Raw genomic sequence first — 24403 nt, forward strand, 5'->3', positions numbered from 1 at the left:
ATAGGTCAGGTTTAATGTATGAATATCCAGTTAAAATAGAGATCCTGGAAGTTGAATTTTTTAACCAAAATGGTTTGATTTCAGTTTTTGGATATTTACCCAAAATTACAATTCTCCTGGTTTTTATCTTTCTTCATTTAACGACAAGGCTTTTTTAATTCCTTCCAAACAGTGTTATGGGGAATCAATATCTAAAAATTGGAGAATATAACCAAAAGTTAATCTCGTTTTGGCTTTCTTTTTTTAAGGGGTGAAAAGTTACAGTAAAATACACTTTTTAGCATTACAATAGCAATATCTCAGTATCTATTCAAGCCTCTTTCTAATTTTGAGTTTATTTTGAAAAAAGAATTACTTTAAAATTTATTCCAGATATAACAAATTTATGCAACTTTAGAAGTGTTACAGGGCCCATCAATAAAAATAAAAGGAGCTGTTTAGTTCATTTTTCACTCTTCTCTTTCATATTGAAGATTACTTTAAGAATAATTCTCTGTGTGTTTTATTTTGTCTTTTAGTTATCTTGTCATCATTACTGTACAGTATGTCTTTGTAAAAATGTTTTCTTTCTCTTTTTTTTTAAGGATGCAATTTACCATAAATAATGTAGAATTGGGTGATATTTATATGATGAGTTTCAAAGGCTTATATTCTTAAGTTAATCTTTTTTTTTGAGCCCTTCCTACACGGGATATTTGTTTTTAAAACGTTTGACACTTTCAATAAAACTATGAAAGATAAATGTCTGAAGTGTGACTTGAGGTTCTTCAAAACCATCAAACTTTCTATATAGTGTGACTGACTGTAAAAAAAGGGTTATCATGATGATATATTGATATTTGTATTTTATATGAGAGATTATGGCTCTGTTATTTCAATCAGGACCACGTCTGAGCTGAAATCTTGAATTTCATTGATGTTATATATATGTGCTTGTTTAGTTTTTTGGAGTTTTTACCAATGATATTTTATGCGTTTTGTAAACATTTAGGTAATCTATAATTGCTGATAAACTTCCTTTTGAGAAATCTTGTTAAACCTTACTGGATATCTTAGATAACCCACTGCACCGCATCTTTTAACTTTTCTTGTAAGTCGCAGAAAGAAAAATATTTATTGGATGTTTTTTTTCTCCTTAGATGGAAACATTAAATCACTACAATGAAGAAGAAAAAGAAATAAAAACGAGCGAATTCCATCCATCGAGTATGGCATCGAGAGGCTGCGAAGTAGAGAATCTCACCTCAGAACAAGTTTATACATATGAATATGGCAAAGAAGAAGAGCTCCAGGAAGGAGAGCCATTCAGTGAGCAAGGATCAGAGAGTGGTGTGGAACCGGATTACACAGAATGGGTGTTCGATGAAAATGCAATCGATAAATTTGATATCACGAATGAGCAAGCGCTGGCCACCTTGAAATATTTCTGTAAGTCTTTACTACACAAATTGTTCAAGTAGCTGTACCCCATGGAGTTTTTTGAAAATTTACTTTGAATTTGATTTGCCGAAAACTATTAGCAAAGCTGAAGAGTTAGAGAGAATCTAACATTTTGACTCGTTTGACCAATAATATTTGCAAAATACTGAGTTTCAGAGGAAGCGTAATAAATTTCGTATTTGAAGTGTGTTTTGAAAGTATCCATGTCATTGTAGTTTCTTTTCACTCAGTCCAGTGTTAAACATCGGATGGCTTTCCTACTCTTGGAAGCCAAAAATATCGATTTACGACTTCGTCTGGATAAGCATATAATTTCGTTTTGTCTAAAGTTGAAATCTTACTTTGATCTATTTGAATTTCAAGAATTTTTCCTCCTTCCCCTTATTTTTATCTCCCTCGTGCATTTTAAGATTTTCTTCAAACCTTTTATCTGGATACCAAGATTAAATGCAAAAACGTTATGTTTATATATAGATAGCGCTGAACTGGATATTAACATTTTTGAAGAACAATTTACGTTAAGAGAGTATTCTAATAACCATACTAAGTCGATAAACGATTTTCTTTATCTTGTTCAAATTCTTTTTGTCTTTTTTGTCTAAGTCAAAATTTCAAGGTCCAAGTTTACCTTTGCTTATCGGATGCAAGAATGTTCAATGTTATTTTAATGCGTGAGGATTGCTCAGGACCAGAACTGCCTGATACTGCTGTGAACTAATACAACTGTGTTTTTTGTTACTGTTTCTTGATCTACAGTCAGTGATTCAAACTTGAACTTGAATTATTTTGAGTACTGAATTTTACCTTTGCCATGCCCCTGCCAAAGCTAAAAAAAAATCTGAAACAAATATAATGTAAATGTCAGCTTAAAGAAAGCATTGATTTTGCTAGTTCTAATCTCCAATAACTGACAAATAATAGAAATGCCATCTGGGACAACTGATCATCAGAGTTTTTACATAATATCGAGTGATGGTGACCTTTTTGGGTCAAATACCTGTTTAAAGTTATCAAGTTTACACAACATATCATCTGATATTATGTTTATTGTTGCTCTCTTTTTTTTTTGAAAGTTACTGTATGATGACTAAAATGTTTTCTCTTTTACTTACTCTGATTCATTTTCGTAATTACTTATAATTTTGATTGAATGGTTGAATGGTTGAGAAATTTGTGCATGTCACTTTCGCTGACTCTTAGTCTTGCTTGATTTTTCTTCCTCGTTATTATGAAACTTCCTTAATGTAATTTGTTTTGTTATCTATGCCTAAATGCACGATAAATCATGCAGGGGTGTTTTTCTTTAATTGGAGTGACAAGACCACTTTCTATTTAGTATTTGCTGATATCTTTTGAAGCTTCGACTGTTCTCTCAAACCGAAAAAGCATGATGATTGAAAAAGAAGCATTTAATATTTTTTGTATGGGCTTATTTTTTATTAGCTGTAGGGCACCACATCTTGAAAGTATATACACCCCTGTCTCTGAGTCTGTTTCTGTGATTAAAGGGGTGGGAATTTAATCTGAGATTTATCTAATTGTGGAAGATACAGAAAGGGTACAATAAACTGAAAATTTCTTTATTTATGTGAATAGAACGAAAAGTTTTGCATTGGCACAAGGGAGCTCTATGAGAATTCAAGAAAAGAAGAAGGGGGTTTTAGTGGGGCTACTTTTTTGTAATATCTCCTTGGATATGTTTTCTTTGGCATGTGTGGATTCATTTGTTATTTCTATTGGGTCATGTTTAGCAAAGGGATTCCAGTAGGGGTGCTTAGTGTTGTTTGTGAAGTATCACCGTTGGCTTCGTCACAGAGACTGGGTGTATAAATCGGAGTTTGATTCCCTGACACATTATGGGAGGTATTACCTTTTCATCATTATGTCGTTAAATTAACATCTGACTACTTCATCGGTACTGGTTTTTTGATCAACTTTGCTATCCTTAATTACTTTTATCTATTTGATGTTCTCATCTTGTTCTGTTCTCATGGTGATATTACTCCTTCTGGGGTTCCAGTCATTATAACGCAAAATCAATATAATATTTCTGTTACTTTTCCCATTTTACAGCGAGTTTCGAGAAAAAAGGGATCTTGGATCTTTTGTAAGCTTTTGATGATATCGTCTGTTCAATATTCCATATTTCCCACTAATTTTGAAATCCACTTACATGGAGTATTTTCTTTAGAACAATTTGATTGTTTACATAATCAACAAGATATTTTTTGATTACCTGAGACTTGTATAATTTGAAAGTTAGTTACAGTTGATGCGATGTTTTCACAAGAACAGCGACGTCAATTTGGAAAACGCCATTTCAACGGTGAGAATTTCTGGTATTTTCCCTTTAAGATATAATTCATAGGTCTCCATAACTTGGACACGCACAGAGAACACAAATTTGTTCGAGTTATGGAAATTTCTAAGAAACCATGTATCTTGTTCAAGTTGACGAAACATTCGGGTTATAGAGGTTCCAGTTAAAGAGACTGTGCTGTATTTTATCCACTAGCCAAAATTACTCCTCAAAAATTTCAAGTTATAAGTGGATTTAATATTTCATGGGTTTCAATTCCGAGGATGAGACCCAAGTCCGCGAATTGATCTCTGTGACATTTCATACCATAAGTATAATTTTTCTTTTCTACAAAAATCATTTTTCATGCTGTAGATATGCATCCTGCGGACTGAAAACTCTCTTGATCATTTTGAGGTTGAAGAGAACTGTTCTTTTTGGTTTTCCGTATATTAAGATTTCTTCCAATCTTTCATTTACTTACCATCTTGTGAGTCTGCCTGTGTTGCTCTCCCGTTGAGTTCATCTTTCAAATTCGATTCAATTTATTTTGAAATTCATACAATTACATAGTGATCATGAATAATGGAAAGATTTTGCTTTGTAAGCACAATATATTTGTAAGAAAGGTTTTTTTACTCTTTTACATAAAATACGAAGATTGTCTCGGGATATTATAATATGCTTTGGCCTGAAGTTTCCTAAAGAGCAACCGTCATCCTCTTTTCGTACACCTACAGTTTCGTCCGAATGTCACGTGATTCATTGAACACGAATTCGCTTACGAAGCACTTTCTTCCCTTAGGGAGAAGATGTTTTTTTCTTGTTTTCTTCCCTCGTCTCTATTTTCGTCTTTCAATAATATATTCATAATTGTTGTCTTCTTTCTTATTTTTATCTCCTCACAAAATAATAATAATATCTCCTTTGCACTTTGAATAGACGAAATTTCTTTAAAACTCTACTGGAAAACTTGAGAAGAAAAATCAGAGAACGTTTGTTTTTTTGTGTTGGATGCTACCTATCATGGAAAGGGTGTTGTAGTAAACACTATTCGAAAGAACTTTTCTTCTGATAGTCATTTTAAAAGCTAGAACTTTTACCATATTTTATGATAACAGCATAGTTGCTGAAGGTATGGAAAAAGCACCTAAGGGTTCTTAAAATTGACACTGGATATCTGTTGAAACTAAGATGTTGAACATGTCAAGTGTGACATCCACTTCTTTTGGTGATCACAATGATACCGAGGAGGATTCTGGGATACTATCTTCTTCTCCTGATGAATTATGGGAAATGGGAGATGAAGAATATACCACGTGGCTGATGAACGAGATGTGTAGGTGCTCCGAAACGAGGGTTTCGTATTTTAGCTGTTTGCAGATCTCTGTCTAAATTCGGTTTTACAGTCAAACTAATAAATTCTACAAAATGCCACCCATTTGGCATGACAGTTTGTGTTTGTGAAACTTATTAGTTAAGATAGTTTCTACAAATTGTAAATCTCCAGTCGATTGTTAATATCTTTCTTTTTCATACTTTCCAGCTTCGTCGTCCGACAGAACAACTATCATGACCAAAACACACGGCGCCGATCTCGACATCATCTCACAACTTCTGTTGGAGGTAATGTTACCGGTCACGGACATTTTATGTTTTATATGCCTGAGAATAGTTCCGTAAAAGTACAATCGTCTCTGTTTTTCCGAAATTCTAAGAAAATGTTTTATTTTGAGGTGAAATAGAGAAAGTAAAAAGCTGAATGGAATTTCTTATCTGCTCCCTTCAAAAATGATCAGTCGGGACATACTGGGTTGGGTTATTATGACAGAATACACAATTTCACTCCAAAGGGGGGGGCTATACACTATTTCTCTGTTTTCCAAACAAAATTCATGAGTTATGTGTCAAATTTAGTGATTTCTGAAGAACGATTGTTTTTGAAAAAAAAAAACTAGACAAGGGATAAACGTTGTGTTATAGATTTGACAATTTAGTTCTTTGGTATTTTAGCGAGTTTAACATAAAAAATTGTTACCTTCTTTTGTCTCTTCTAACCTCTTTTTTTTATTATATTTTTGTAGAAAGAAAAGGATTTGGACATGGCTGCAAAAATTGGACAGGTATAAGAAATTTCGGGGTACATTTTTTTAGGTTCCAATTGTTCGACCTTGCATATTAATCGAGCATGGTTTCACTACTTTTAAGGCATTTTAAATTCTTCGAAAATGCCTCTTATTAGTTCTGTGCAGAATTTTGTGGCTGTCTCAATTCTCTTTGTTCTCTCAGAAAAGTCCCTCGAAGCCCTTCCGTTTTCAGGCTTTGTTGCAAATGGCTCTTTTTGCAATGAAAAAAAAAATTTTTCTCGAATAAGCGTTTTACCATTCTCTCTTCCCTTCATGTTTTTAGTCTTTATTGCAACGAAACAAATCTCTCTTGATGAAGATTGAACATATGGAGGACTACCTCGTCAAAAGCAAAGATAACGTAAGATTTCCAGTTTCCTTTGAGTCGTCACCCCCCTCTACAACCCAAAAGGGGTTCACTTGGGTCATTCTTTGTCGAGTTTTGTCAATCTTGTTGCTTTCTGAAGAGGAATTTCTATTTTAAAAAGTCATGCTACTTAGCTTTTAAGGGTGTTGATAAAAGCAAGCTGCCCCCAAAATAGCAAATTCGCTTCTGCAACGATTTCTCATGGTTTGTACATGCTTTTTAGACTAGACAAAAATAGCAACAAACAATGTCTAGTTTGATCGGCTCTCATCTCGGTTCATCGGCATAACGTTATTAAAATCTTGTCATATTAATAAATAAAAGATTTAAAGCTAGTATGACGTCAATAAAATATGAGAAGTTTTTTAGGGGCCTCAAGTTGCACTCGAAAGAATTAAAAAGTTATAGGTTTTTCGTTTGAGAGAATGAGAACTTCGGGAACTGGTTTTGCTTTTCTGAATGTTACGAGAAACTGAAAAGAGCCGGGATAATGGAATATATTCTGGTAAGTTGTAAACGAACAAATATTTATTCCTCTAACTGTAAAAAATTATGCAAAAAATACCACTCGATAGGAGAATTGATTTCATCTTTCTGTTGTTTTTCTTTTGTATAGGAAATGCAACTAGAGCATGACTTACGGAACAAGAATGAATTTGCTCGAATGTATTTTGAAGATGATCAACAAAGTTACAATTCAAGCAGTTCCAAAGAGTAAGCATTTCACCAACCAGTTCCTACCTAACTCTTCTATTTGTCTGAACTGCTGATGTTCGATTCATCGCTCAAAGTTGTGATGTGGCTTTTGCTGTCATATTATACCAATCCTCAAAATTTTTCGGAACTTCCTCTTGTATTCTGAAATGAGAATCTTTACTGACATCATCAGCAGTTTTCGTAGTTTATGCATCTACTCGAGATATGTTAGATCATTGCTCAATATTTCGTAACTTTCAATTTAAAATCTTCAGAAGAGAGCCCTTGCTGAATCATCACTATGTTTTTCAAGTTTTTTTTGTTATATCTTAATTTCAGCTGTGACGACGAAGAGATCCGTTCTTTGACCAATCGGTGTCGTGCTTTGGAAAAAGAAAATCAAAACCTGTTTACTGAGGTATTCTTTTCAACAAATCTGATTTTTGTGGTGTAGTACATTCCTAACTCGTTCTTCTGTACAAATAACAAGACAACTTGAAACCGTAAAGTGAACTCGCACGTTGCCGAATGAAGCCTTTCTTCCATTCATAACTGTATTCAGATTTGAAATCCCGAGGACAAATTGAACCTGGTGATGAAATAGTTAGATGAAAGCAATACAGCGCCGTAGCATCTGGGGGGGGGGCAAGGGGGGTCTATGCCCCCCAATAATTTTTTCAAAAATGGTTATTTTGCAAAATGCACAGTTTTTCTTGTTTTTTCTTGAAAGCATTTTGTTTTGAGTGCATTTTCAAGCAATCTAGAGCTTAAATTTTCAAAATTCCCCCCCTCGAGCCAAACCATGGCCCTCTTGGTGTCACTAAACTTCAGCCCCCCCCCCCCCCAATAAGAAAATGCTTCCTACGGCTCTGCAATAATGGTAGGTCGGTTGCTTAATCGCCGGGGCTGCAAATTTCAACTTTCATTTTACAATCTTTATTTAGGCGTTGAACATTCGAGAATACACAGATGAATTTGAAGAGAAGGAAGAAGGGCTGGTACTGGATTGCATCGAACAATTATGTAATGACCTGTTACCATAAATAATTTATGTTGTTATTGTATGTAAACTGCATTTTTTGTCTCGTTTATCATACTGTCATACACTTCATCTGTGATGCGTCTGATTTAACCTGAAATCTAGTTAGACCTGAGTGGTGTATGTTTTATTTTAAAATCATCCTTAGGTCTTTCTTATTTTTCCAGCGTCGGCGAAATCACAGATCACGCAATTGACGGATGAAATTGCGCAGAAGTTTGAAGATAACGTCCAGCAACAAGAAGAAATCACTCAGCTGATCAACATGGTCGTCGAACTACAGAAGAAACAAAAACAGGTTCCGTTCAACAATATTTCTACAGCCAGACCCACATCTTTAGAGACATTGATTTCTCCGATTATCTATATCAACTTACACTTCGGATAACTTTTCGAAACCCTATTCCAATCTAAGTACTGCCCAATATTGCCAGATTGTCTGGGATATCATCAAACCTGCTGGGTTAAGCCATGCTTAGATTAATCTATAAGGTTAAGAACGAGAACGGATCTTTCCTTTTAGAAGACATCATTCTTTCCTGAGCATTAACTTTCGTACATTTTCTCATGGCCCGGAAAAATTCTCTTTCATCTGGGACATTCTAATTTATAATTTACTTGAATCTTTTAGCTGTGTGTGGACAATGACGATTTGCAAGGACAATTGATCGAAGCTGAAAATGATAAAGATAGTCTGAAGCAACAGGTATGTGTGAGATCGCAAAATATTTCAGGAGTCTCAAATCATGAGAAAGGAAATAACCCCGTCCACGTGGTCCGCAATAGCTCTATCCTACAGTTGGTTGCCTATCCTAGGATTCTTATTATAAGGCTTCCATCTGGTAGAGCACTTTGTTGTTGACCATCATTTTCACCTTATTTGATATCCTACAGTACGAAATTATCGTACTAAACACAGCTGACCCCGTGTTTGTGACAGTGCAGAGCAATGGTATATCGGAAACACTTTATATCCTGACCTATTCAGTCATCAAATTTTGATAATCATTTTTATCCAACAAACCAATCAATACAGTTTGACCTAGCTTCAATTTTCTACCTTAATACTGTTTTCACTTCACAGCTGGCCATCATGCGTTCGAAATTCGAAGAAACTTATGAAATGTTACAAGAGAACCAACAAGAGATTAAAACACTGAAGTCACGGTTTGAGTGAGTAAAGTAATGTTTTCACAAAGATGTCTTTTTTCTCGTGTCTTTACTGGGAAACGTTTTAATAAAAGTAAAATTAAATGGATGTGCGCTCTCACTAATTTGCACTCGAATAAAAGTCTTATTTGCTCGAATTACAGAAAAAATTCGAATTAAAGAGAATATTTTAGATAGGTTTCCCCTTGACAGGAACTGGGAACTAGTTCGAATTAGCGAGAGTCCGGCGGCGCACATATTTCTTTGTCCCAGAAATTGTTCCGGACAAAAGTAAAAAAAAATTCGTTAACCCCCGTCCCGTCCTACGTATAACTAGCTGGTACAATTTCTCACCATGACGACAATTTTATTTCATTTCAGTATGACTACATCATCAAATCCATCTGATTGGTTGAACGATTCTGGAAATTCACTGGCTCTCCAGGTAGGATGATATTTATCATTGCAGATAGATTCAGTGTTGCTTTTTTATTAAATTAAACAAATTAATCGAATCATATAATTTATATTTCACTTTTTTAGGACTCGCTAGCCAATGAGATTGAAGAATCTGTTCGTCGTGATCTAATCTATACTCAAGACCGAAGGTAATCATTTATTTTTTACAAACGAGCAAAAAGTCTTTCTCTTGAAAGATCAGCGGTGTGAACTGTTCATTGATTTTCGCCCATGACTTTCAAGTGCATCTATCATTTTTTTGCATAAAATTTCTGAATTTGCATTCTTTTTGCGGAACGAGCGTTGAGCGCGCGAAGCGCGCGAAGCGAGTGGAGCATCCTTTCTCTAGATCTGCGCATGCGAGATGTGGGATTTTTGTTGTATATGCTTGAAAAATCAAAAAGTCAATCAGGTTACCACGTGAAATATCTCCTTTGCTAAACGAAAGCCAAAAAGATCTCTTTTGCTACTAAACGATAGCCAAAAGCTGAAAGTATCAACCAAATCGTAGTAGTAGTAGTTATTTTCTTATCGACTCATGATTTTATGCTGTAAAAATGATCTATTTTGGACTTTTGGTCATTTTTCATGATGATATAATTGGTGGTTGTCCCTTTTGGATTTTCAAACTTGACAATGAAACTTTCAAACACACAGCCATTGATACACAGTATTTTTTGTGGTGTTATGCATGGCTGAAATTGATCCTGTTTTGGACTTTGTTATTGTCGTATTCATCATCGGCTGGCGACCGTTCCTTTTCACTTTTCAAACCCGACACAGATTTTTTACAAACATATCACTATGTGAGAATTCAATATAGGATACTGAAACACAGTTCCTGTGTAAATTTTAACAAGATTGGAGAAATTTTCACAGTCAGACAGTGTTATGGCTGAAAATAATCATTTTTGGCGACCATTCCTTTTGATTTTTCAAACCGACACAGATTTTTTACAAACATATCACTATGAGAATTCAGTAAAGGATACTAAAACACAATTCCTGTGTAAATTTGAACAAGATCGGAGAAATTTTCACAGTATTATGGCTGAAAATGATCGTTTTCGACTTTGTCGTAATTTCGTCGTGGCTGGCGACCGTTCCTTTTGATTTTTCAAACCCGACACAGATTTTTTACAAACATATCACTATGAGAATTCAGTAAAGGATACTAAAACACAATTCCTGTGTAAATTTAAACAAGATGGAGAAATTTTCACAGTAATTATGGCTGAAAATGATCGTTTTTGGACTTTGTCGTAATTTCGTCGCGGCTAGCGACCGTTCCTTTTGATTTTTCAAACCCGACACAGATTTTTTACAAACATATCACTATGAGAATTCAGTAAAGGATACTAAATCACAATTCCTGCGTAAATTTGAACAAGATCGGAGAAATTTTCACAGTGTTATAACTGAAAATAATATTTTTTGGACTTTGTCGTAATTTCATTGGCTGGGGCGACCGTTCCTTTTGAACATTTTTTAAACGCGAAACAGGTTTTTTCCAAATAATAACAATATTTATTACATACACACTATTGAACCATTTTATTTGGTTTATCCTACTCTTCTCCAAGTATTATCCCAGCAGAAAAAATAATGCTTAGCTAAAAACCCGTGGCTTAATGGAATAAACTTTTGCAGGGATTAAATTTTGCTGAATTCGTGGATTTGGGTGTCATCCGCGAAATTAAGTCTCAATGGAAATTTGGAAAGGCCTCATCCGCGAAATATTTCTAAACAAAACTCAAAATTTGTCAAACAAATACTTTTTGAATGTTTACTGGCATCAAAGAAGTGCTAATAATGTGTATTTCAACAACAAAAATGCACGATTTGACAGTTAAGTCACAAAATCGTGAAAATATTGCCACCCGCGAAAGTAAGTCCCTGCAAAATTTTTAAATTTCGCGGGTAGGCCCAATCGTGAAATTAAATCCTCGCGAAAGTTTATCCCATTAACGAAATTTTATCCGGACAATCAAATCAACGGCGCATCATTGCTTCGCTATTGGCAAGTTTAGAAATAAATAAATTTATAAGAACTTGGAAATATTGACTTCTAAATGTTTATCTCCTTTAGCTCCAATTTTGAACTTTTTAGTTGAGTATGAGTGGGCGGGGGATGGGCTTTGTTGTTTAAGCAAGAAAGTGCATGTGTAATCACTTAGAAGAGCTAAACTTCCAGCTGGTTTATTCATTCGTTAAGATTATTTCTCATACTCGCTCTGCAATAGATTTATTGCTTTGCTTTCTGATCTGTTCTGATTAGTAGTTTGTGGGCAACGTTCGAACACAACTAATTCGTTTGTTTGATACTAGATTTTAAAGTTGTCAAGTTCTTTCCTCACAATCCATGATTGTCTTAATTGGTTCTGGATTGATAAATAGTTTAAACATTGCAAATTCTTTCAGGGCTCAGACTTAAGCCCAGCAACCTAAATCTCTTGTGTCCTGAATTAGATTCATCTACAAACTTTCAACTTTTCAACAGGAATTGTGAGGGACCTATTTTGTGTGATATCTATGATATCGATATTTAGTAAAATGAGTTGTGTTTTATACAACTACTCTCGAGTGAAAAATTCCGAGAGTAAAGGTAGATTGTTGATTTTTATCTTTTATTATATAATTTATTATATATTTTTATTATATTTATTATGCACAGTAAAAAAAGAAATTTGTAGTTTTTTAAATTATTATACTAGATAATATTCTATTAAAAAATGTAAACAATATCATAACAGAAAATTTTGATATCAAGAATAATTCAATACATCTCATGCCCATTGCTAAGACCTAGCCGTTTAAAACTCTGTCAAGCTTAACATAAGGGGTAATTTATCGTATGCTTATAAAAAAAATTAGTGTATTAGAATTTGAATTCTTGCGTTTTACAAACTACACGTTTTTGGTGTGGATCGAATCCGTTAGGTAATCTTTGGCAATTTTCTCATTCCTTTTCCTATGTAAATCGAAAGTATTTTTACATTTTTGGAAGATTTGTCAATAACCTTAGCCAGGCAATCAAAAGTATGTTTTTTATCGCTTTTAGCAGCGAGCGCAGCGAGCGCTGAATTTCCTGAGTCACAAAACTTTGCTTTGCGAAAACGGAACGCTCGTTCCGCAACCCCTTTCATGTTGATTTTTTCTCAGGAAACAAAACAAGAAAGTGTTGGAGAACGTCCGATATTTGAATGTTCGGGGTGCACCGAGTTCCATTTCAACATCCGGCCGAACATCACCGGTGTCCAATTGGAGTCTGGCGTCCGATGAACGTTCAGAAACTATGTCCACCGTCTCCAATATTGATTGTAAGTTGCCTGTTTTATTTATTTATTCCATTTTCTCCAGCTTACTTTTAATACATCGACCTTGGAGTTATGATCTTGACAATACAAATGTTACATTTACGTTACGTTTTTTTATCATTGGTTTTAAGTTTGAATATCCGCTTTAAGCATTATTCGAAGATCTTCATTAGGAAGGAACAGTTTTCACTTATTTTTCATTATAAGCTGCTTTATTCTTTAGGTGAAGGTACGAAATCGAAGAAAAATGTGAAAAAATTACAAATCGTTAAACCCATGGAAGGTAATACATACATTTTTTCCTTTTTAAACCCAATAAGTGCCACTGGCAGCATATGAGAATTCTCATTTTCTCTCCTGCACTGGTAGGTCTAGCCTAGGAGGTTCGTAAACCATGATGTCCGGCCCGAATAAAAAACTTAGTCCCGTTACTTTTGCTCGTGTTTTTGAACAATATAATTCCTTGCCCGCCTTCATGGTCCTTATCTTTTACTTTTTCTACACTATTTCTTGGTCCAAATCACATTTACATCTCATATTCCTCGCAAACAGGGTCAGACACGTTGAGTAAATGGCATAATCTGGCCTCCCAAAACGTGAAGGACGGTTTCAATGTCTCTGATGTCTCACCGACGAAGTCTGATGCACCAGAAGCGATTGTTGATAGTGACACTTCGACAGCTGAAGAGAGTGACCACGATAACAATGGTCAAACTGCACACAACATTGACCCTTCAGCTCCAACTGCCAACAAGAAAACGCCGACTATTCGGAAACCGTTAAAACCTAAGAAACAGAGTACGCCGACCAGTGTAAAAAATAGCGGTGGCGGCAATTCATTTTTAAAAGGATTAGAAACACCTGACACAACCAAACGAACCATATTGACGCGAAATTCGTCAGCGATGAACTCCTTACGTCAAGGACGGCGTATGTTACGTAGCAAAGATAACAATGGGCGATCCAAAGCGGAAGTTATTGATATGATCGCAAATGCAATGAATAAAGCCAACGTAGAAGCGCAAGCGGGGCAACGTATTTTGTCTTCCATCACAAACAGTACGTCGTCAACTCCACGCCGTGAAAGCATACGTCAGCGCGCGGAAACGTTGAGTAAATCACCCGATATTCAAGAAATGCCGACCGTGACAAAAGTTTTAGAAAAAGTCGCACACAATGTTGAAGCCCTCGGTTTTTCTTCCTCTGACTTGGAATCAGAAATCGATGACGCCCCACCACGCCCGTTTGATACTTTACCACCTCAGGGTGTTCAGACTAGTTTTAATTCCAATACGTCGATTGTTCAAACTGAACTGAACAGTGTAACTGGACCTTTAGGTTTATTAAGCAGAGCGGATTTGAATGAACCTAACCCGATGTTGAAAAACAGACTACTGCGCATGTCAAGTATCGATAGAAACGCTCCTCCACTACCTACAAAATTGGACAATAAACCTCTAAGTAGTTTAACCGAATCCACGGGTATCCGGCGTAATAAAAGTAGCGGTTCTCTGGTTGAAATGATGTCAAGTAATAAACTGAATGCGGGTTTCCGGCCGGTTGGACTGACTAATTTGATGAATTCTGGAAGTTTGGAGGGCGGAAATTCGCCATCGGGACTTTTAGGACTTGTCAACACTCCAACGACCACAAATACGAAGTTCGGTTCTGCGACAGACATTGGACAAGAAACTCCTCCACCCCAAAAGCCACAAACTTCCAAATCAGTAGAAACAGGCTTAGACAGTGTGAGAACTCCTGATCAAAACACGAGTGGAGGAGCATTCGGGTTTTTCTCCTCCTTCCTTGGGAAGCTTTCATGATTGGATGTTCGTTCAGTTTTGTTATTTACTGTCATTTGAATGAAATTGAGAAAATCAACTTCTGTCAAGTGCCATTTGAATAGAGGAATTCCCCTCGAGGAATTCCTAAGAGATTTCTATTGAAATACTCCCGAAACAATCCCACAACGCATCGCTTTTTTAGAAAAATCAAAAACTCCGATAAGATCTATTAAAGGGATATAACAGTACTTGCAAAATTTGTAAACAAACTGTATGCAACGGGTACAAAATCAAAACAAATGTCACGTGTCAAAATAAAAAATCAAACCAAATATGACTAATTTTGATTGTTCAATTGTTTTACAAGTTGGTTTTGGACACGTTTTTTAATTGTTCTCTTTAATGACACCTGGTTCGCGCAATGTTTACATTTTACTACTTTTATGTCCCTTTAAAGATACAACCGGACCGTCGGGTACATACATTTGTAATTGTAAATATGTATTCCAATTCGAAGAGAAATCGTTCGACATGAGTATTCCTTCCTTGAAAATTCGTTACGTTTTTTGAAATCGTGTTTTTAGCAATTTTTGAGACAGGTTAAAAACCAATTCATCTTGTATGAAGCATGATCAAGTAATTTTGAAATAGACCTTGCTGAATTCGAAATTTCTCTTGGTGTTGTAGGGACTTACTCTTTACCGTTTTGTAACTTTATTTTTCGTTTGAAAACTCGACAATTTTACAGTTTAAAAAATAAAATGAGAATTATATTTATTATATCAAGGAGATTTTTTTCGATATTTTTTTGTGATTAGAATTTTTATATTTTAAGATTTGTCAGCAATGTATGATTTTGAAGATTGGTCTTGTAATTTTAACAATCAGATGTTGACACAAAACATATACAAGCAGAAAAACAATCTTCAATTTTCGTCTTCATTTTCCAAAACTTTTTCAAGTCGTATCTTTTTAATAATATTCCACGCGTCATTATCCTTCCAACTAGCCTGGGAATCCAAGCTCATAATTTTAGAAAAAACAAAAAATACCTCACCTCACAAAGTTCTAAAATTATAGAGCTTGGTGCAGGTAGATTAGTCTGACACAGAATGTTATAAACAGTCTGTGTGTGAACCCTTGTTGACAGACTTTCTGAACTTTGGAAACCCAGGCAAACACACATAATCAACTTACCATAAAAACTCTTTCACAAGCTCTAAAGACTTTCAAAACTACTAAAAACCACATCAAAACATCAGCCACATGTATTTAGACTTCCAGTCAACAGCCATTTTGTTTCTAAATGAATCTATGTTTTCATTTTCATTTGTTTTCCTTTTTTCTGCAAAGTCAGCTTTTTCCATAAATTATGCGCGCGCATCGAAATTATCAAAATGCGCGCGAAAGTACTGCTAAGTAATACGCCGAAAGCTGGCCAATCAGGCCGAAGCTGCATTGCAGGGAAAAATGTCCCTGCAGGCGAGTTACCTGCACCAAGCGTTAAACCAGCAGCAAAAATATCATAAACTAGACTGTGAAAAAAAGTTTAACGCTTGGATTCCCAGGCTACCTTCCAACAAGCGCTATTTAATTGGAATTCAATCAAAAGGGATATCCTTCTGCTGCAGACATTACTTGAGACAGAATTCACATTTTGACGAACTGATTTGGTTTTATTTTCACCTGTGCTGTTAGACAATTTTCTGGATTTTTAACATCTCAGTAAACATTACTGCCGACTTTGGTTGTTATATTTTAGAAGATTCCTATAAATGTCACAGCTTCATTTATGTATAGATTGGCTTTAGTATACAAATCCGTCATTTGTCAATGTCTGAACCAGACGGTCGTAATCGATAGCTAATCGATATACACAATTTTTTCGTCCTCAATTAGCTATCGATTGCAATCGATCCAATCGATATTATCGATTATTGATCGATTGATGTTTTGTAATAATCGATAGCCTATCTATAAATAATCGATGAGTAATCGATGATAATCGATGCTGAAAAGTAATCGATATTAATCGATATCTCATCGATAATAATCGATGAATCATCGATACTAATCGATATTCATAATTTTTGTGACCTCGATTAGCTATCTATTATCGATTTTAATTGGTATCTAATTCATCGATTAATATTGATTTTTTCGATTTTACGACCTTAATGTATTTAAATGTTAAAACAATTTTCGGCAAAGACAGGGGACCCGTCCTGTATTCTTATAATCTGGTGTGTAAAAGACTGGCTCGAGCAGTGACGCCAATTTCGGACTTTGAACTCAAGTCACCCTCAAATTTCTTCCTCGCCTTCTAAGATAAACAAGCTGCATGCTAAAAAGTATGACACGCCCTATGTTGGAAAACCATTTCTCTCGTTCTTTAAAAAAACCAATGTTCGCTAAAGACAGATCATGATTTTTCGCTTTCAAAAAGTTAAGCTTTTTCGCTTTTAAAAATTAATTTTTTTCGCTATGTCGAAAATCGAGTACCCCCTCCCCCCTGTACGCAACGTACGCAAATGGCTATACTACCACCCTGGTAAGTACGTACTTTTTCATTTACTCCCCCCCCCCTCTCTCGGTTGAAGAAAATTTCAAATTCAAATCGTTTATTTTTTACCTTTATTTCATACGTGAAACTCAATGTTTATTAAGAAACCTTTTCTTTTCCTTGATGCGTATAAGAAGCGTAAAAGTCGACAAAAAAAACACACAAAAAAGGCCTATGAAAAAACGTTCTCTGCATACGTACATTTTCCTTTGACCCCTCCTCTCCCTCTGTACGCAAGCATACGCTTTTGAGAAGACCCCCTCTCCCCCCTTAGTGCGTACGTACTATATGGCCCCTTTTATAACTGAACTTTTTTCGCTTTTAAAAAGTTAAGCTTTTTCGCTTTTAAAACTGAACTTTTTTCGCTTTTAAAAAGTTGAGCTTTTTCGTTTTTAAAAATTACTTTTTTCCATGGCGTTCTAAATCTAGATTTAGAACGCCATACTTTTTTCGTTTTTTTGTTTTCGATTTTTTTTTGGTCAGCTTCAAAATCGGTGTTTTCCACCCGTCCAGTTTGCAGAGTGTGGCACGTTTGCTCGAGTGCACAACTCGGAAAAAGTCGAGTGCAGGTGATAAATTTGAGGTTTTCAGGTGCAAGTGCAGACGGTTTTTTAACCCCAAGTGCAGAGTTCCGCTATTTTCTCCTCTAGTACAGTTAATTTTAGCAATTTTTTGCCTTTTTGGGCCAATTTCCGAAGTATAGGTACACTTTGTCCGGACCAAAATTTATCAGGTGCGATCTTCGAGTGCGGAACTTGGTATTTCCGAATTTTTCCTCGAGCCTTTCCATTACTCTGCAAACTGGCACCCGATTCTTAAAGATAAAGATGCGTTTTTTGAGCCGAAAAATTTTTTTTCCGAAAGGAAAATCTTGTTAACCCTATTCATACTAGGCTTTTAGAGGCGGTTCAGAACTAGGGGGCTTTTTCTGTACCACCCCTTAACTTTTGATCTAGTTGGTCTATCTTTTTGGATGAAATTTGGCACACATGATCCTTGTCATATAAGGTAACTTTTTTTTGATGACGTCACTCATCATTCTCAAAGTGAGCAAAACCCGACTATTTCCTTTGTTCTTATAAATAGCTATTGTATTCTAACCAAAGATAATATAAAAGCTAAAGTTGTTTTTATATTCTCTTTGATTCTAACAAAGGCTTTAGAAAAAAGTTGCCCGAGTTTAAAATGCTTGTTTTATCCTAAATATTCAATAAATAACGGTTTAAACAATTTATTTCACATAAAAAATAAATTTGTATAGGAAATGTGTCAATTTTTGTGACACCTTACTGTCAGAAATGTCGTCAAGGTGGGAAAGTTTTTAGGTGTCAATTTTTTTTTCGTTTTGAAGCTAAACAAAAGTTGAGAATTTACAGAAAATTTCATGCAAAAAGCTCTATTATTTCAGGAGCTATTAACATTAGTTTCGCCCCCAAACAGAAACAGACCCCCCCCCCAGGACAAATAGGGTTAAGCCATCTTTTACCTATGATGCTATCCTACTTTCATGCAAAAAATCAGAAAAATTTATGATTAAATATCCAAAAAACCCTTTTTTAGCTGAAATTTACCCAAAAGTTTTTTTTCTCCGAAAATCGGGCTCCGTTACATTTTGGGCATTGCCATTTTGCATTATTGTGCAAAAAATAAAAAAAACTCATGTGCTCGAGAAAAGCTCATAACGAACGAACGAACGACCTCCGCCGGGGTAGGTCTAAAAGTCAAATGAAAATTCAAAAAGTTAAAAAGTATCGTACACCTTTTTTCAAGTGATTTCCCAGAAAGTTGCCGCATAATTTACTTATTTAATTATGCAGATTTTTTTGATCAACAACAAAAGAAATTGTTTTTAAGAAGCTGTTTTTCCATCTCTTTACACTCCTCTGCTCCGAGGTAGGTCCAAAAAATGTAGAAGGATGCGTTTTTTAAGAAAGTGAGACCGGTGAAAGAATAACAAAATTTTGTTGGCTATATGGCTGCCTTTTTTATCATGGTTACATATATAGAAATGAGCTTGCGTGACAAGAGCTTTCACTGTTTGATGAATTATTCGAATTTTTCGGAATGGTGATTTATCAAAAAGAAGGACTTCCGCTAAATGAGAATTAGTTGAATGTGTTTTGCATAGTGAATGAGGTTTCCATAAAAATAATGAAATATTCCACTTTTTCTTCTTCATAGTGATAAAAGCAATTTGCCATGGTGTCGTCAAACTATTTCATGTAGAAATAAAATAGGCTTCTTAAAAGACGATCGTAAATTTTGAGTTTGTTTGATATTTAAAAACCGAATTCCCGAGAAACAAACCTAAACCAAAAAAACATATTTTTTTAATTAAATACAAAATATATTCTTTCCAAAAAACGGCAATAAAAGGTCGCTTAATAAAACCAATTTAAAAAATCTTTTTTTAGTAAAAATTTTTTCCTGAGAAAAAAGGATCCAGAATCGAGCAACGGGCCATTTCTTGACGTATGTTGATGTTATCGTAAAACTGTTGGCCGAAACCACATCGATTGCAATAGAATACATCCCACTATCAAAGCGTATCAAACGTCTTATTCTTCAACGACCTTCGCTTTCTTTGCAGGACTTCCTCCCTCATCAGCCTTAGCTTTTTTCGACTCGCTTGCACCTTCATCAAAGTGAATATGATCACCCTTGGGTTCAACCTTTTTATCTTCGCTATTTTGATTTTCATCGTTATTTTGGTTATTGTCTCTTGATCTTTTTCGATTACCATATCTATTTTGACGCCCTCCTCGCCCTCCTCGTCCACCTCGTCCGCCACGCCCACCACGTCGGCCGCCTCGGTGGTCACCTCTATTGGATCGTTTATTTTGACTTCTCATTTCTTCCGTCATTTTCCAATAATTCTCAGCATCTTCACCTGATGATAAGAAAAAGTAGAAACATTAATTTGTTTAGATTTGTTTTGGGGTTCCAACAAGGGTAATCTATTTGCTGCTGGTGTATTTGGTGACGGCTTTGGTTCCTTCTGAGACGGCGTGCTTGGCCAACTCTTCTGGAAGCAAGAGACGAACAGCAGTTTGGATCTCACGAGACATTACTGTTGATTTTTTGATGATTTTTTGAAATTTCGACATAAAAAAAAGTCCGTTTTTAAAAATAATTTTCGAACTAATTTTTCAAACCTAATGTATAATAGCCTGTGACAGCTCAAAATTCAAGTTAGAGCATCCTCTATACGATAAAAAAATGAACAAAAAAATTAATATCTCACAATATCTCGACAAACCTGTATACTGTGCACTCAGTAGAGGTTGTGATCTAGAGTAGACATAGATACAGTTGAGATAGCGATAATGTGAATATTATTCTTACAAACTACAAGGGCTCTTTGTTTTACCTTCGAGAACTCGAACTTCTAATTCTTTCTCTTTGAGCATAATCTTCCCTTCATTTGTTTCTTTGGCTGCATCGATCGCTTTCTGAGCGGAATTCTCTTCTTCGAAACGAATGTACCCCTGGAAATAATAAATAGAAACTCGCCATCATAGCATAGTTAGACCAGCGGCCGAGGCAGTGGATTGTGTCACTTCGTAGGGCACCCCTTAGATCAGGGCAAATTTTTGATATTATGCTCCTAATAGAGTGTAGAATTGACAAAAAAAATTTGCCCTTCGAATCTCCTGCGGTTTTCCAGTGAATCGATTTTTAGTTAATCGATAGAACTTATCAAGTTATTATCCCCCTTTACTAACGGTTTTTTCGAAGTCTGAAAATCATATTTCTGAGAATACCAACGGATTCAGCGTGAAAAGTAGATAAAGAAAATGGGGTTATTTGTTAAGTTTCGACCACCTGGTGCCGAGAAATGGCCGAGAAATGGCATTTTTAAGGCGAAAAATCGACGTTTTTGGCGTTTTCCGATGACGTCAGCATTTTCCTATGAGCATTTTCAGAAAAAATGATTCCCACAACTGGATAGCCCTGAATTAGTAGTATCCAAAAATGGTATGGTTTGTTAATTTTCGATGTCTAGATCTCGAGATATTTTAGTTTCAATATTGAAAATTGTCGATATTTTTTGCTGAGTCAGCAGTTTTCAGCAGATTTATCCACCTTAAAAATGAATTATCTCGAGATCTATACATTGAAAGTTGACAAACCATACCATGTTTGGATACTACTAATTCAGGGCTATCCCTTGATAAGTAGAAAACTGTAGGAGATTCGAAGGGCAAATTTTTATTTGTCAATTCTACACTCTATTAGGAGCATAATATCAAAAATTTGCCCTGATCTAAGGGGTGCCCTACGAAAACCATTTTAAAGGCCTTTTTTGAATCTCGGACGCTGGTCTAATTAGGATGGTTCCCGAAAAAGTGAATCAAAGCAGTCGAAAAACTCGCTTTCCATGTAGATGATTTTTGATTGGTTATTTATTAGAAGAAAATTTTTTGTAGGTTTACCTCTGTATCTCCACGTTTAAAATCAATCCATTGGACAGTTTGATGTGGTTCGAAGATGGCCTGAAATTTAAATGGTAACAATTTCATGCGACGTATAATAGAAAAACAACAAAGTCAACCTGACTGGACATTTTTGAGCATTTTTATGACACATCATGAAAAGAGCAAAATCAGCCTGACTGGACACTTTTAAGCAAGAGATTTCAGGTGTCCTGAAAATCACTATGTACAAATGGTCAATAGCATTTATTAAAATAAACTTACCTTGACATCTTCTCTTGGGAGACCCTCCTCCACATTTTTGAAATGAATAACTGCTCCTTCTTTGCGGTCCACCTAAAAAAAGAAAAAGAAAGTTACTTAATAATACTGAAAATTATATTGATGAGATCTGAATGGCACAGAGAGTTTCAGAGAGCATCGACATATAAGTTTATTGAAAATTTCGAATTCTAACTCTTCACTATTTATTTTATTTGATTTAGTTTGAAAACCATACGTCTGAAGCAACATACGAAGAGTTTACACTAACCTTTATTTTCTCCCTGAAACGAGAAATAAAATCAAAATTAAACTTTCCACAATAAAAAGAAGGAGGGGGTAGCGATGTTCAAAAAATTTTAGAAAGGGGAGGGGGTAAGAGAATTTTTGGATCCGAATTTTTTGTAGAAAGGTGAAAGTTTTCAGAAAGAGGGGGGTTGAGCTGTCAGTTGTTTCTTTCTTTGTGTTTTCGCAAATAAGAAGATTGATTTTTGATTTACAATGCAATGGGTCATTTTTTTATGTTATACACCATTTCAGATTTCCTTCTTATTTGCTTATTTACATCACTTGTTCCTGTTTTTTTTTCACCGGTAGAATCCTGGTAAGGTTTTAAAATTTGACGGGGAGGGGGTAACATCAAATCTTAAAAGGGGGAAAAACCTATGGGTTATCCCCTTCCGAACTATGGGAAACTTTCAAAGGAAAAACTTCTCAGGGAAAATAAATTAGTAATTTTTCAGAAATACAATTCCCCTGAATTGCCGATTAGGTCGATCTGGGACTTGACTAAAGTAAAGACAATTTCTAAAAATTTCATAGTGTTTGATACGTACTGTTGTTCTTCAGCATTTTTGCCTCGTCTTTCTTGACTTTTCATTTCGAAGTAATCCTCTCTGTAAATGAAGGGGAAAAATATTAAATAGAATACATACTGTTAATAGGTTTCATCATGACCAGAGGAAGTTCAAAATTTGTCAGTAAAATTTTCATTCCCACGTTAACGAAGAAAACAAGACGTTTTAAAAAATTAATGTGACCAAAATTACATTAATAAAATTTTGAAGCCTGTTGTATAACATTTTTATTACTAAAAATTTTCAATTCAAGAATCTTCATGAAACAACTCTAGCTCCAATTTACCGGAGGAAGGGGGCTTTCGAGGAGAGGATATACCTTTTTATTATCTGCATAACTTCTTCCTCTCCAATCTTCAGATCTTTCTTTTCCAGAAAGGCATCAGCTTGTTCTTGCGTCTGCAACTCAGTAAAGACAGATCCCTTGAATTCGAAGTCATCTCTCTTTCGCATCTTTATGAACACAGACTGCAAGTAAAGGAAGAAATGTTGGAATAAAAATATATGGACAATAAGAAATTGTAAGAAATTTCATTCAATCGATTTACTCATTAGATGCTAGGCAAAGATTTTAAAAGATATTTTTCATTGATGTGAAACAAATGTCCTTAAAATGAATGTTTTTTAAAAAACAGATAAAGCTAAATAGTTGATTTGGTATAAGTTTTATAACCTCTGCACCATGTTCTCGTAAAAAGTCAGAGATTTGATCCATTGTATAATCCTTGGGAAATCCTTTCTGAAATTGAAAAAAAATAAGAGTGTTAAACACCTTCATTTACTCCATTTGAAAAACAGATGTATAAAGCTGAAGCAGGGTGGAGGAAAGGAATCATGGTACCCCCAATGATTTAGGTTCCTATCAAGGCTTGCAACCTTTATTAACGCTAAATCTCAGCTCCCCTCTAACGTCTGTTTTTTTTGGTGGGGGGGGCTGAATCCCTGAAGGGAGGCTAAAGGCACTTTTTATCTGAATCTTACCATATATAGAGTTTTCATCTTCTTTGTTTTGACTACCATTGGATCGTCCAAGTCAGGGACTGGTTTGTCTTTCGACCTCCTGATTTTGAAATCAGTTTCATTAATCTAACAGTTGAGTAAAAATTTACTTAATTAGTTAATAGGGTTTTTTTTGGGTCCAAAGACAACAATCCTAATAATACATTGAAGGAATTTAGCAAGCAGAAGCAAGTAGTGTAGTTATCTGATATCTCAACTTGTCAAGAATATACTTTGCCTATCGTTAGTTAGAGTAAATGGATGGATAAATATTATTACAATTGAATAAAGTCCACCTGTTTAGTGTGCACTAACTCTTGGTTTAATTGCCATTTTTTGATCGATGCTTTAAATCTAATAAATTATTTTCTGTCAATTCAGAGCACTTTAATTTTGAGAAAAAAAACTTCATTTGCAAAAATTAGTGCACACTTAAAGTGAAAAGACTTTCAAATGCAGAAGTTCTCAAATCAAAAGAGTTACCTCAAGTAATCCAGAGTCTGACTTTTTCAATGCCTTGCAGATTTCTTCAAAGTCTGTAGAGAGTTGCTAAAATAGAAGAAGGTCACGTGAAACACAGAAATCATCTTAACTGATTACTAGAGGACATT

At 35.1% G+C, this 24403-nt stretch overlaps 2 protein-coding genes across 5 annotated transcripts in view; one reads left to right on the forward strand and one right to left on the reverse strand.

Moving 5' to 3' along the window:
- Positions 1-1131: 1131 nt before the first annotated feature.
- Positions 1132-15265, forward strand: LOC136812805 (CAP-Gly domain-containing linker protein 1-like). 3 transcript variants are annotated; one of them, XM_067069330.1, is made up of 15 exons: positions 1132-1428; positions 5286-5365; positions 5824-5862; positions 6149-6226; positions 6849-6946; positions 7268-7346; positions 7873-7951; positions 8135-8265; positions 8599-8673; positions 9052-9140; positions 9498-9561; positions 9660-9724; positions 12738-12895; positions 13116-13175; positions 13445-15264. In XM_067069330.1, the coding sequence occupies exons 1-15, from the start codon at positions 1140-1142 to the stop codon at positions 14713-14715; spliced, it is 2655 nt and encodes an 884-aa protein (XP_066925431.1). In that variant the 5' UTR covers positions 1132-1139; the 3' UTR covers positions 14716-15264. The 3 variants fall into 3 exon arrangements, with proteins under 3 accessions (XP_066925431.1, XP_066925433.1, XP_066925432.1); XM_067069332.1 differs by lacking the exon at positions 1132-1428 and adding an exon at positions 3536-3766; XM_067069331.1 differs by lacking the exon at positions 1132-1428 and adding an exon at positions 4688-5078 and having other exon boundaries at positions 13445-15265.
- A 4088-nt stretch (positions 15266-19353) lies between these two features.
- The window catches only part of LOC136812792 (lupus La protein homolog A-like), a 30263-nt gene continuing 25213 nt past the window's right edge, over positions 19354-24403 (reverse strand). For both annotated transcript variants that reach the window (XM_067069317.1, XM_067069316.1), the window contains 10 exons: positions 24276-24341; positions 23775-23879; positions 23467-23532; positions 23113-23261; positions 22773-22832; positions 22208-22220; positions 21940-22011; positions 21676-21735; positions 20610-20727; positions 19354-20129 (listed from right to left, as the gene is read on the reverse strand). In XM_067069317.1, the coding sequence (XP_066925418.1) occupies positions 19798-20129; positions 20610-20727; positions 21676-21735; positions 21940-22011; positions 22208-22220; positions 22773-22832; positions 23113-23261; positions 23467-23532; positions 23775-23879; positions 24276-24341 (1041 nt within the window). In that variant the 3' untranslated portion in view covers positions 19354-19797. The remainder of the gene's footprint in view (positions 20130-20609; positions 20728-21675; positions 21736-21939; positions 22012-22207; positions 22221-22772; positions 22833-23112; positions 23262-23466; positions 23533-23774; positions 23880-24275; positions 24342-24403) is intronic.

This window comes from Clytia hemisphaerica, unplaced genomic scaffold (assembly GCF_902728285.1).
Source record: "Clytia hemisphaerica strain Z4C2 unplaced genomic scaffold, Clytia hemisphaerica genome assembly, whole genome shotgun sequence".
NCBI classification, from domain to species: domain Eukaryota; kingdom Metazoa; phylum Cnidaria; class Hydrozoa; order Leptothecata; family Clytiidae; genus Clytia; species Clytia hemisphaerica.